At 40.1% G+C, this 14,187-nt stretch overlaps 1 protein-coding gene across 10 annotated transcripts in view; it reads right to left on the reverse strand.

Annotated features, from left to right (window-relative positions):
- Positions 1 to 1,498: 1,498 nt before the first annotated feature.
- TTLL5 (tubulin tyrosine ligase like 5) overlaps positions 1,499 to 14,187 on the reverse strand; it is a 137,319-nt gene continuing 124,630 nt past the window's right edge. For 7 of the 10 annotated variants that reach the window (XM_051806737.1, XM_051806735.1, XM_051806739.1 and 4 more), the window contains 3 exons: positions 11,899 to 11,984; positions 2,026 to 2,059; positions 1,499 to 1,943 (listed from right to left, as the gene is read on the reverse strand). In XM_051806737.1, coding sequence (XP_051662697.1) covers positions 1,913 to 1,943; positions 2,026 to 2,059; positions 11,899 to 11,984 — 151 coding nt within the window. In that variant the 3' untranslated portion in view covers positions 1,499 to 1,912. Of the gene's footprint in view, positions 2,060 to 11,898; positions 11,985 to 14,187 lie in introns of those variants that run through there. The other 3 variants (XR_007907608.1, XR_007907607.1, XR_007907609.1) reach the window with 3 other exon arrangements.

Below are 14,187 nucleotides of genomic sequence, written 5' to 3' on the forward strand. Positions count from 1 at the left end.
TGGTGACTGTGATAACCTAAAAAAACAAACTAGAGAACAAAAACAGACATGAGAGTTCCACAAGGATGTATATCCTATAGCTACTCAATCCTGCACATGAAACCCAGTGGAATAAGGATAACTCAGATCCTTCAGGAGGAAAAAAGGAACAGAATTGTTATTTACTGAAGCTAAATCTTATAGGGAAGTAGCCCCTCCAAAATTTCCAGAATGGAGCTGGAAGCTACAGCCAATACCACACATAGCAGAGTAGGCTGTGAGAAGACAAACCCAAGGTCTTGAAGTCCACAGCTGCTGAGGATGTGCAGAAGTCTGAAGTAACAAACTCTGCAACCAAACTTTCACTAATCATGAGCCAACAATCTGATGCACCAGTAGAAACATCTATCTTCAAGACCTATGGGTGGAATTCAATGATTACAGACAGAAAGGACATGGTCTGAACATAACTTCACAAGATTTTACAAATCTCTTGGTCACTGATGATATGTGATGGCAGCACAGGCAGCAGAAAAATGCTGTAGAGATGCATGAAGAACACAGCTGAAAAAATGCAAAGAAATCCCAACAGGATCATGACTGTCTAATAGAAATGAAAGATAAGCCAATGAAGGAAACAGCTATATCAGAGAGCTGTATTTTGGACAAGTGAAGTATTCAATGTGTTTCATATGTGTGAGTGAAACAGAAAAATTCATGCTTTAAGCAAGTGATGGTATGAACATAATTATTTAATCTTCTCTCAATTTATCTGGTCTTGAGTGACAGAAAATATGCAGAATTCAAGAGTGGACAGGAACACAATCGTTTCAAGAGAAAACACTTTCCCCTTCTGACATGGTTTCTTCTGTCAGCCCTTTGAGTTGATCATTATCTACTTGCCAACAGATTAGAATGATCTCTAACACTGACTATACAGGCTATAAATGATAGGGCAGCTATGGAATAAGAAAAGAGGTCAAACAGGATGTTGAATCCAATCTCAGAGGACTCTGATACAAGCAAAGGGAGATTCTGTACCCTTTGAGAATTGAAATCATACTCCTGGGTGTTGGACAAGGCAGAAGTTGCAAAATAATGAGTTTTCCTTTATCCGGGCACCAACAAAGAGCCAGAGCTGAAGCTGCTTCCTGTTCATTTTAAGGATGGATGGATCTTCTCTCCAATACATTTTCCAGCTGCTGATGTTGTTTTCTTACACAAGCAAACTAACTTTCATAATGTTAGGCAAATTTTAATTTAGTGGCTGGAGTGCTTCACCAAGCCACTACTGCAACTGATAAGAGCCACCTGGGCCTTAGGATTCAAGCTTGGGTCTGAAAATATCAGCCAATTAAAAAAGTTTATAAAGCCTAAACAAACAGAAATCAAAACACAAAATAAGCCACACAGAATATAAGCATCCAACAGTGAAACATAAAGACAGATTTAAAATCCTGTTCAGTAAAATGACAGCAAATATTTTGGGGGTGTGAATTAATAACTGAAATTGCAACCAAAACAAACAAATGAAATTACTTTATTCAAATGGATCATTTCCATGGCTCTGTGCCAAAATTCAAGATGGTAACAAACACAGATCTCTCCAGTCATATGTTCTAATATTTTTCTCTGCTGATGGTTGCCATGTGATGAAAGCACAGAACTGTGGCTGTTACCAGACTAGGACAGACTGAAATGGCTGAGCAAATGAGATTTTATGTTCAAACCTGGACCTTAGGAAGAACAGCTGGAGGAAAGATCTGTCTTACAGAAAGATCTCACAGTTAGCGATCACGAATAGGTGGAAGGAAGGGACCCAAAGACTCAGCAGCAGAAGCTCTCAGAGGCAATCATTCACCTCAGCTTGCAGGCGTATCACCACAATCTGCTTCCACAGATGTTCAGGTACTCTCGTCAGTGGATTTTCCTCTCACCAAGGCCTCCTCTTCTCTCTTTTCTGGCTGTTAGGGGAGTGTGGTGGCATGAAGTCACTGCTGCTTTTTCCTTTACCCCATACTTGAAGCAATGCTCCGGATTCCTCACCTGGTGTGTGTTAATCCTTCTCTGCGAGCAGAGGCTGGAAAAAAACAAAGTTTTTTTACTCAAAGATTTTAAGTAATCATGGAGGACTGTTATGTGTGGAAAAACTGCTGTACTGCTCTGCACATCTCAGCCAGAAATCTGGGTCTCCCTATCACACAACTTCTCTCTGCCCTAGTAGAGGAGATCACAAATCAATATAACAAAACTTAAATTCATAAACTACTGTGTGAGAAAGTAGTCTTGGTATTCCTCTTGAGCACCAGAATACCTTCTTCACTCTTTGCTTCTGACTCACATGACTCATCTATTCACATGCATCTTCCTCTAAATCCTTCTTCCATATCAGTATGCTTTGTCTTTTTTCTTTAGGTTTTTTACTCATTTCCTTGTATGGGAGTCTACTTCCCTACTCCAAGACATGTTGAGGACCTTGGTCTAGGAGAGATGGGGGTATGAGAAGGTTGATCTTTAAAAGAAACCAAATGGGGATAAGGAAAAAAAAATTTTCTTCCTGTTATTATAAAGATATATTTTTAACTTCTACATACTGCAACATTCTCCTATTTAGGCATGTTATGGGGAAAAGTCAATATCATCTTCACTTCTTTTACTTAAACATCCTTATACAATCCTTTAAAAAGAAAAATCCAAAACACTTAGAAATGTACGAAGTTTATTTTGGACAGTTTGCATTTTGCAGCTAATCTAGTAGGTAAAGCTTGTCCTGTGTATTGACACATTGGCTTGCTCCTAAACATGAGTGACATTTGTTGAGAGCTGTTTATTAAAAATATTGCTGTATCTTAAAAAATACACTCTCCTTGAAAGTCCAGCACAGAGCCAAACATCACAGAGCACAGAGAACCTGGAAATATGTTTCGAAAGCAGGATTGCCAGCTATGTCACTGCACAGAAAGTTTGGAAACTGAATTAAAAATCAAACTGTCAACCATGTGTATTAAGATAGGATACCAGTCCAGAAACTTATCCCTTAGCAATATGCTGAAATAAAGGAAACAAAGGCACATGAGAGGCAGCCAATTTCAACCTCATTTCCCTCTTTTGAAGAGACCTTTGAGCTTTCCTATTCCTACAGAAATGCACAGCACAGTTTGTCTTTTCTCACAAACTGAATTAAAATCACTTTGCTCGAGCTCTTGCATGGCTACCTTGAGGACTGAGCACAGAGAGGAGCATTCCTATGTCTACAAGCAAATATATAGGTTCCTAACATGAGCGCAGCTCATGGCCAATACAATAATTTCATAAATATTAATGTATATAATTCTATGAAGTTTTATAATTTCAAAGGTACTGGTGAGCATTTCATCTCCTCTTCTGGTCGAGTAAGTGGAACAGAAAAAAAACCTCATTCCTGACAGGAGCCAATATTAAGGGTTGATTCTCTCCAGTGATAAGAGTCACTGCAGTGAATCACCACATAAAACAGAATGAATTTCCTTTATTCTCTGCCTGCCAGGAGGTGTTAAAATATCTGCCCATATGTCTGTCCACATGTTTACACACCATTATGTCATACATGAGTGCACCTCAAAAACTCAGAACAGTCACACAGTGGGAAGAAAAGGATTACCTCCATTTTATGGATATGATTCTGAGTTACAAGGAAATCACAGGAGTTCTGTAAAGTCATTTAAGAGATGCCTGCACACTAAAATTCAGTGCCATATAGACTTTCCCAGCAGAGATGTACACAGCCTTGGTCACACATCAGCACCTAATCTACTGTGCTTCCAAGATGCAGGAATGAGACAGAGCAGAGAGCACTAGGCTAGATGACAGTACTGGGTCAGGGACCCATGCTAATATTTTTTAGAGCTAGTTTGGGCTGTTTCATCATATCTGCAGAAAGTTTACGGGAGAACTGAGAAGCATGTTGAAGTCTCATGAATCTAGTGTTGAAAGCAGGAACTTTCTTTCTCCCTGAAAAGCTAGGATTATCCTAGAAGTTCAGATTTTTTTTATCCCAGAGCAGAGGGAATTTCTAATCCAAGTGATGCTCAGCATTCTCTTGATAATATACAGTGCAACTAAGAAAGGCAATAAATAAATGGGGTTTATTTATATCCACGGCTGACTGACACTAGCAAGCAAGGACAGCTGAAAACAGAAAGACAGCCCTCCCTCCCCCATATTTTGGGCACAATTTCAACCTGCCTTGCTGGACCAGGCAGGCCAGAGAAAGCACCAAGTCCAAGTCATGAAAATTTTCTTGGGGGCGTGGGAGGTGGGGAGGGGGGAGGGTGTGTGTGTGTGTGGGGAGTGTGATGTATGTGTGTGACACAGTACATGCAACTGTCACAAACAGTATAAACAACTGTATTCCAGTGAAGTCTTCCTGCACAAAAAGAGCAGCAAGCAGACTCATTCACAAGAGAGAAATAGCAGTGGAAATCAGTGTGAGCCTTCCTGCTTCCCATTTTAAAGAGACTGTGTCTTTAACACATACACCCCCTGACTGCTAATGCCCTTCTGTACTTGACAGCCTTCATTCTAATATCTCTCATTCACCTCCTTACTCCCCAGTTTTTTGTGGCTCTCTCTTCTCTGGCTCTTCCCCATGTTTCATTTCATAACTTCACACTCCTTTTACCCTATTCACACCCATTTTGGCTTCTATTTTTAGTTCTCAATATAATAATGCCAGATTAAAACAAAATCCAATTTGGATGGGCGAAATCAACCTCTCTATAGGTAGCTTAATGCCAAAGGGCCAGATGTGAGACAGAAGTAGCCAAGATATTATATAACCTCTCCCCAGTCTTTGCACACCTGATCTTGAATGACATTTCCAACACAGCAAGAAAATACAGGCAGTTTGTCACCACCTCACTACTGAGAACAAGCAATGATCAGCTGCCAGTCAGGCAAAAATGCCAACTGCCTGAAGTCATTACTTATCCTGCTTCAGAGTTTTCTTTGAGTCTGTCAGAAGTGAAGGCTCCTAAAATTCAAGCTGGGTTCTAGTTCTTAAACAGGAAAGCAAATTTCTAGAGACTGTTCTTTCCTTTTTCTCCTGCTTTCCCAGAAGTCCTGACACTTGGAATGTCCTTTCAGTGGCATGAGATCAGTAGCAACAGGAAAAAGCTCCTTCCTTTCATAAAAGAAAGCCAAAAGGGTGAGTAAAGGTGTGAGAGGCAGGCTGCTCTCACAGGTTAAGGAATAAATGTAATTTCTGATCATTAGAAGTGAACACTGACCCTCAGATCTACCTGAGAGGCCATGGCTGAGTTGGACATTTTCTTCTTAACATCATCTGAGAAGGGCCTGGAATGCTGCTTCTGGCAGCACTTTACACTCTGCTGAGATTTAATGAGACTTACATACAGTTTTTTCATAACTGGATAAATTCAAACATAGTCATGTCCTGTTGATGACTTGTATCTATTTTAAAGGTACTGATTAGAAATATCAATATTTGCTCATTGCTAGTCATAAGGTAATGTTCCCTGCCCCTTCAAAGAGTATTAAGAAATGGGGTAAGAAGAAGGTCTTTTTTAACCCTCATCCTTTCCCCTCTGGTCCATCTGGTACTACAGGCTTGTGTGTCATTATCTGACCTGGGACTGATGCAACAACTAAAGCAGGGAGAGGAACTATTTCTTCCCCTTCCTCTTTGCCCCCTTTATAAAACTGTGGAAGTCAGTATGGGTAAGAGAGAGACAATCCAGGATGTTTTGGTAATGCATGAAAGAACAATGGATTTAGGAAGATAATTATTAGAACAAATGTGAAACTAAATATCCTTTCATTGTGACTGATTCTTTGCCCTCCCATAAAGGGAGGCACAACAGTAGGATTCAACTCAAGCTCCACTGCTTTCCAAAATATGGTAAAATGGACCAATTCTGTTTCTCAATAATCCTTTCTCTGCATGGAGACAGCACTACAGAGAGATGCTGACAGAATGTTAACTGTTAACAAAAGGCTGCAGGGCGAGAGGTCGCACTGGAAAAATACAATGCAAAGTGCTGGATATGACACTGGAGTTCCCTCTTCAGTGACCCACCTAGAGCTTCTCAGCCAGATAGGTGTGTCTGGGAGGATTTATGTGGAAGAGCTCATCATTACTCCATTCCTGGATTAGGGTAAGTAATGAGGTGATATCAAAAGTTGTTCTTCTGTGTCATAAAATATCTTGTGCTGGAGATGCCCAAGTAGTCTGAGGTCGAGGAGGTTACTTGAGGTGCCCATTTGAAGGTCACCTTTTAAAGTGAAGACCACTTGTGCAGTCAGTCACAGCAACAACAGAGAGAACCAGGAGGGTGGCAAATGAAGACTGGAATTAACAGGATTAGTGAGAGGGAGGAGGCGTACCAGCAATGTGCTGTGCAGAAACCTGAGTGATTTCTTTTCCCAGCTGCTCCTGATGAAGGATTTGGACAGTGTGGTGAGACCAGCTGAAATCATAGCCAAGGTTCCTCTTGGGAATGTGGTAACAACGTAAAAATAAATACACTGGTGTTCAACAATCTACTGCCTTCCGAGACTGCAGGAAACCTGGCAGAAGCTGAGGAAGCCTGGACAAGGCTGGGCAGCTGGGAATTCCACTCCAGTGCAACAAATGGCTGTGAGTCTGAAACAGGCCATGCACAGTGGTAACAGTACATATTCCATCCCATTCCTACCCTTTGTCATCCAAGAGAGTTGAGAGACATTGGCTGATAAAAGAATCTCCAAATTCCAGGCATTTTTTTTTCTGTTTAGATCTGGCAAACAATATGAAGTGATTATATATGTCTTGTTTAAATGCCTGCTGTGTTTACTTGTCTTTTTTTTTCTGGTTCAGAACAATTTTAAAGCTTGCACTTTTGCATACCTGCTAAACCAATCTCTATTTTTCCTTAGGCTCACATAAAAGAGGCTGCATTTAAGGCATGATGTTAATTCAAGCAGTGGGTAGACAACAGCCAGTCAAGGCTTAGCACAACCAGAGTTAACTCCAATTTCAGAGCTAGACATACAATAACATGACCTTCTTTTGAAGGACCATACAGTAATCTTGAATATAAAAAATTTTAGAAATACACGGTCTACCTGTAGATTTTCTGTAAAATGAAAAAAATCTGGAGCACGCTAGATGGTGAGAAGAGGAAGTACAAAAGTGCTCCTTACTGTCACTAGTTTGCAAGCAGGCTCCATTCATTGCTCTAAACTGGACCACACCACTTGTACATTCTTCATATTTGGATGGCATTCAGACATTGCTCTCCACCTTAGCCTACAGAAGAAAATTACTAGAAAACAAAGAACAGCAGCCTGCTTTCTGCATGGAGGAGATCCAAACCAGCTTATTAATCCCCATATTCTTCAACTAGTCTCTTGGGAGTCCAGGATCCAGTTTTAAGTCCTTATAGATGATGATACACTTTATTTCAAAGAGTTGCATATTTTCAGGACTTGGCATTCATGCAGATTTGGAGGCCAGGTGAATGTCCAAAATAAACAGACAACTGTGCATCACCCTGCAACTAAGCTGAGACACAGACCTAGGAATCACAGGGAATAAAATCAAGTCTATACCAACTAGCTCAAGAAGTTTCCTCTCTAGTTTCAGACTGAGTTTTGACATTCACTTGTATGACGTATTCTCAAGGGAACTAAAACATAAATAAATTAGTTTTGGACTCATGTTTTAAACCAGACTACGCAGAGATCCAAGACTTTGCATGAATTATTGATCTTCACGGCTGTCAAACTCAAAATGCATATTACCAATTTTTACCTCCCCTAATCAGTAGTTCTAATGTTTTTTCTCTCCTCCCAGCACAAACAGTGGAAAAGTCATGTGGTCACTAGTAAGGTAAGCATTAGCACAATAAAACTGCATCACTGTTAATCAGTCTGAGTATAACAAGGTAAAAGTCCTATCAAGTTTGGAGTCAGGCATCAGTCTTGCCTAGTTTTAATCATGATTCATATTTGTTTGTTATTATATAGGGTATTAGTGGATTATGGTTTTACCATATCAAAACAGAACCCCAGAAGCATTCTGTGTTCTGAAGTTTTAAAATAAAAATTTCACAAACTCTCAAGAAGCTGTCAGGAAATGAAGGGGAAAAGCCTAAAGACAAAACATAGATTTCACTCATACAGCAACTCAACTTTTGCTGTTACCTTTGCAAATGAGAATGAGAATCACATTTTGAGTTGGAAGGGACCCACATGGATCATCAAGTGAATGGCCCATACAAAGATCAAACCCTCAAACAAAATAAAATCAACTTGTGCATCTACTCCACAACTACACGGAGGGGTTATCCATACTTCCAGATTGTTCCTGTCTCCAGGCTCTTGCAGAGAAGAGTACAGCTCAGGAACAGAGAAGCTGCGGTTATATTTTCATGAAGTGCTCTTCATGCTCTATTTTCCCTAAAACCTGCTTTGTGTTAGCATTTTCAAAAAGGAAAAATAATAAATATAATTAATTCCTAACTGTGAGGTCCAACATATAGCCACACATTCCTTGGCATTACTTTCCAATTGTTCAAAAGCTAAATTCTAATGGAAAAATTTTATCTTTTTCACCTAGACCTTCACTATTTTGAGAAAATGAATTCACACACTATTCACCTAATGGCACTAGAGAGAAACAGAAAATAAAGCAGCAAAACACAAAAAAAGTCTCCATACACCTTACATTTTTAATATATAAACAAAAAATGACAAGTCTGACCATCATCTGAACTCATCATATCAAGCACAGCCTCCTAAAGACAACCTGGAACTGAACAACCCACCACAGCACTTAGCTTAGCTGTTACTCAGCAAGTTATATTCTGAAGAAGACTTGGAGAAGAGAACTGATTTCTTACTTCACAATCACCCTATTTCAATAATACTAATTGAATTGCTAAATTCTGTGAAGCAGGAAACATTCAGTGTAATGCTGAGGGACCCTCAAATTAACACAGAATAAAAAAAGCAATGCGATTATGGCTGTGTTTTCAGAAAGACTGACAACCCACCAGTGGCTGAATTTTCAACTTCAGTGAAAAATCATGTTAGATGCATTTTGAATGCTCCCTAGAGCTAGTGATTCTTGGTATTTCTTTAATAGAATAAGTCCTGTTAAACTTTCAGGAATTTTGATAAGAAACTGTCTGTTCAGACACTACAAATAACGCCCCAATGATATCTTGCAGATTTAGCTTCCTGTCTGTAGATAGTCATGAGGATCTCTGCCTTCTCTATCATTACATCAATGGCACATAGCTCACACAATCTCTGCCTCCTCATTAAATGTAGATGAGGCCCTAGGAATCAGAGGCTGCCACATTGTCTTCTAGCGGTGGCTTCTTTCAGAATCCTGAGCTGCTTTGCAGAAACGTTGACTTTTACTCTCCCTTTTATGTCAAAGGATCTGTCCTCAAGAGACTGAGCCCACTGCACAAGTGTCTACAACTGCTATTCTGCAGTTGGCAGCACTAACCACCAGTGAACTCTTTTTTGGATAATCTGGTTAAAAGTTTCCATACTGCCTGACTCTCTCTTCCATTGAGCATCATCCTGACTTCTGGTTAGATGACTTATGACACCTTTATGCTGCTTCTCCACAGAGGCCCATAACTATTCTCAGAAAGGCTGTTAGAGAAGAAGGCCTATCCAAGCTTCTCAGACATTTTTGAGTATTTGTGTGTGTGTTTATACAGAGGTTCTGTCTGGTTCCTCTTTTATCTCTGCAACTTGTCAGAGCCTTCTATCTTTAAATGCTTGCAGTTTATGATTTGTGTGTCCAACCTCTCTAGTTGGTATTTAGGATACTAAATATATGTGAAACATAACCCCAAATAAGCTGTTGCTGAGGGGAAATTGGGGCTCTAGAGTAAGCAGTCAATGGAGAGAGTGAAGAAGAAAACTAGATGTTCCTACAGCAAGGACCAGAGTAGTTTCTGAGACACACAAACTGGGCACCAAAGCCTCTGATGCATACCAGTGGCATGGTGCAAAGCTGAAGAAAATATCATTCCCCAGTTTCCAAGAACAAACATTCTGCTCTAGTTAGTTTAATCATCGAAACGCTTAGCACTGTTCGTGGAGCTATATACCTCTTCCAGCAACAAGGAGGCTTTGAGTGACCCATTCACTATGGTGCTGCTGGCCTACCCCTAGCCAAACTAGGGCTTTATGTAAGCCCTGACACTCTTAGCTACATGGCAGGCTAAACCCTTTGTTTGAGCTTCAGAGAAGATAAGTTTAGTACAGTGCAGCCAGTCTAGTCCTACAGGAGGAAACATGAGTTGAAGTTCTCAGTTCTCACTGGATTACAAGTATTCACAGAGAAGGTGACTACCCTGAACTTTGTAGTTGTTATCTAGCCCATATTCTTTCTCCAGCTCTGACTGTTGCCTTCCAGCATTAATACAATCAACAATCCTCATGCATGCACTGAATAAATACTCACAGAAATGGGAAAGGACAGCAAAATGCTACCTATAGTTATCATGGACACACATAACAACAACAGTACCCAGAGAAGATGTAAAGATTCTCTTGCAAAAGTTAAAATTACAGCAGGACAACTGTGACAGTGCCCTTCGAAGTGTGAAAAAGAAGGCAGAATTCAGCACACAAACACCTTTCTCTAAGTCCACTAAACAAACAAGTTTCTTCAATATATTGAGAACTCCATTTTTACATTTACTTGCAAGTTTGTCTGTAACCTTACTTAATATCTGTACTAAAAACTTAACTTGAACTATATAGTAGACCAGAACTTCTGCCTCAGCTACACATATACTAAAGGGTTGACATAATTTCATTTATTTTGATAATCCCATCATATGCCAGAATACATTGTCACGTTCCAATGTGCTGTAGGGTCTTTTTTACTGACTAAGGCTATTCACCCTATACAATTTCTGGTAGGAATTTTTGGCAGGTGGTAAAGTGTGGGAGGCAGTTTGGAACTGTACATTAAGTGCATTAGCTAAAGGATCAGCAATAAAATCACCAACATTAATAATGAAAATGTCATCTTTAAATTTCAGAGATAAATATCGAAGAGATGAACTGGGTAGTTCACCCCTATGCAACCTTTTCTTTCAGCCTATGAAAACACACAGATCACTGCCTTAGTGATACTCAAGTCATATTTTCAGGGTTTCACAGCAAAACAAAAGGTCAGAAATACAATTTTCCAAAGCATTCTAGAACATAATTTGTCCATATATTCCATTAGAGCACTATCACAAATTACTGTGGGCCGTGGATAATATGGGTTCCTCAAGACTACACTCGATCTGCCAACAGGTCTGCATCCATGAAAAATGGATTTGGGTCCTCATTTGCTGAGAACTTAACAGCATATAAACCTGTTTGAACTAAGTAGCCATTAGGGAACAATGAAGATTTGATTCTGTAAGTCTCTGATTTTCCTTTGGGAACTTTCACCTCTACTGATTGACTTCACTATGCAGCTGACTCACAAGTCTCAGCTATGTCTTTCTGAACTCAGGGGTTTTTCTGCAACAGTGAAGAAAAATGTAAAGAATGTTCCAGCCCTATATTACAGGCCAAGCTTAAACAACAGAGTATCTTGAGCCAAAGCCTAGAGCAAAGAGGAGCCATTTTAGCCAGGGTGCTTTTTTCCCCCCAGCCACATTTTAAGGAATCTTCCTCTTCCAACTCTATGAAACTCAGCCTTTGCTCCCTTCTGTTTAGCCTTTTTTAAACCCAGAAAGAATAAATTCCCTGCACAGCTGAACCCAGATTGTTACCTAGGAACCACTACATGCAGAGGAGGCAGCTGTTTCTTGCTGGGAAAGTTTTTTCCCCACCAGTTCTTGAAAAAGATTAAAGCATCCTAGCATGCCCACCCCCACTTTCCTGGTCTTTGGCACTGGCACTCACCTGTGGAATTTGTCCCTGGCTCACGGGATGCAGCACTGTGAAGGCTGTTCTGGAATCCATTCAGTTTCTTTTCAGTGGAGGTCACCCTAAGAGGTAAAAGCATCAAATTAGACAGTGATAAGAAGTGATATATCAAGGAGGAATGAAACTCAAACAAAAAATTGAGAATTCTCCCAGTTTACATCATCTCACTGGGATTGTAACTATGAAGCTGTGTCTGAACACAGTATGAAAAAGGCAGAGACAGCAACTGAATCCAAAAAGATAGAGCAAGACAGATGAACACTCAAGCCACTAGCAAGACTTCCATGTGATTAAAACACTTAATTGTCTCATGTGCCTTGGAAGCTGATTCTGGAGAATAAAGAACATAGTAAAAGGTACCACCAAGGTACTACTTGTAATTACAACAAGTAATGCTGTGGTCATCTTATTCCAGTGATTTGAACTAAAGTGATTAACCAACCTTCAAGCAGAAATGCATATGCTGTCAAAAACATGCTAAATTCAAAGTTAAGTCCTTGCATCTTGCCTCAGCAGAGAGAACTCATCTAGGCAAGGTTTCTTACTTATCTTGGAAACTGGGACCCCTGGGATCCATACAATTTCCAGTAGTCCAATGCCATTCCTCAAGCATTCCTCAATGCAAATCCTCCTGCATTGATTTTAGCATCTGACTTACAGCAAAAGTATATCCTGTGGGCTACAACTGCACTTCCTTTAACTTACAAAGATTTGTTACCAAACTGAGACCACGTCTTCCTACATAAAATTGGGTCTACTCAAAAAGGAAGGGCAAGCTATACAGCTGCAAGGATCTATTCCGTCCTTATAATCTATACAATTATTCACCTATTCCTGGTTTGTCCTCTCCTCCCTTATTCCTCCTTGCCTTTCTTTCTTCCTGCCCAACTCAATTCTGATCACTGCAGACTTCTGCGTGTACACTCATCTCTACCAGAGTCCTTCTCCTTCACTCCTTCAGCTCTGCAGTGTTATGGTTACTGTCAGCTCTTCCCCAAAAAAGCACTGTAATCTCCAATCCCCATGTGATGCCCTGACAACTAACAGACCCAGACACACTTGTGCAGTTTCTATGGTTTTATCTGAAACCTTTTGTTTTCAGATTTCAAGGTCAGCAAGTAATCCAGGTGTTCCTGACAGCTAAAAGGCCTGTGAGGGACTCCTATATTTTATCACAGCAGGATTTCAGTGAAACAAGTTGGAGTCCATACAGGAAGGGGTAGGATGCAGATACATTTGTGCAACACAACCCCTTACTTCAGTCAGCCTTAATTGCAAATGCTATTGTCAAATGAAGGGCCTGTTTCTATGTTTATTGTCTCCTGGAGAGAAGTTTGGATCTGTATTTATCATGTCTTTTGTGCTGATACTGCATAGTCCTTGTAGGAGCTAAGAATCCAGATGGATCTTTATCCTTCTTACATAGAGATTCCATGCATATAATTAGCTAGTCCACTTCGTTAACACAGCACAACTGACAGTCAAATTCAGCTCACCCTTCTGTAGGTAGAATGCAAGACTAGTGGTTGAAAATGTCATCAAGAATGCCAGCAAGTATAACAACAAAAAAGCAAAACAGAGAACAGTCACACTTCTACCTTAAAGTGTGGTTTATGTTCTCTCTACAGACTTGCCCTTCTTCTCTGCCTACTCACAATGTACCTTGATTCTTGCAGTTTCAACTGCCACCTCCAGACAGCTCATTCTCAGCATTGCTCCTGGGATCTCATCCCTCACATTCTCTGTTGTGTCCTGATGGAAGCTTCAGTGGCAGAACATATTCACCACTTAAACTGACTTAATCCCTTTCCACTTTCTTCCTCCTCGGGTTGGCTGAAATTCAACTGCCTTTCTCAGTTTCCTGCTTTTTAATGTCTGTGTTGTTTTTGCTTCCAGTTCTCCAATTGTTATATTCTCCATTTCTCCTTCTTCAATACTAACAAAAGCACTCTCCCCACTGTCCTCTCCATTTAAATATCGGTCACTGCCCTTTTCTGTCTCTTATACAGCTAACACCTCCTTGATACTAAAAAAGTTCCTTCATTTAGGCACTAGACCAGCCCTAAGCTGCTCAGCCTTGGACTGCAAATTTGTTCCACAAGTGACAGAGAAATACTTTTTTGACTAAATTTTGAAGACGTTTGTTTTAACAAACTATTCCTGGGATGTTCTGAACACATTTAAAGATCCAGTAGAACCAGACAGAATTGACACTAACATATTCATATCACAAAAAGCCCAGGTTTAACAAGAGGATAGCAACAG

The sequence above is a fragment of the Manacus candei genome, unplaced genomic scaffold, assembly GCF_025592945.1.
Source record: "Manacus candei isolate 608988 ecotype Guabito, Panama unplaced genomic scaffold, ASM2559294v1 h1tg000067l, whole genome shotgun sequence".
In the NCBI taxonomy this organism is placed as follows: Eukaryota; Metazoa; Chordata; class Aves; order Passeriformes; family Pipridae; genus Manacus; species Manacus candei.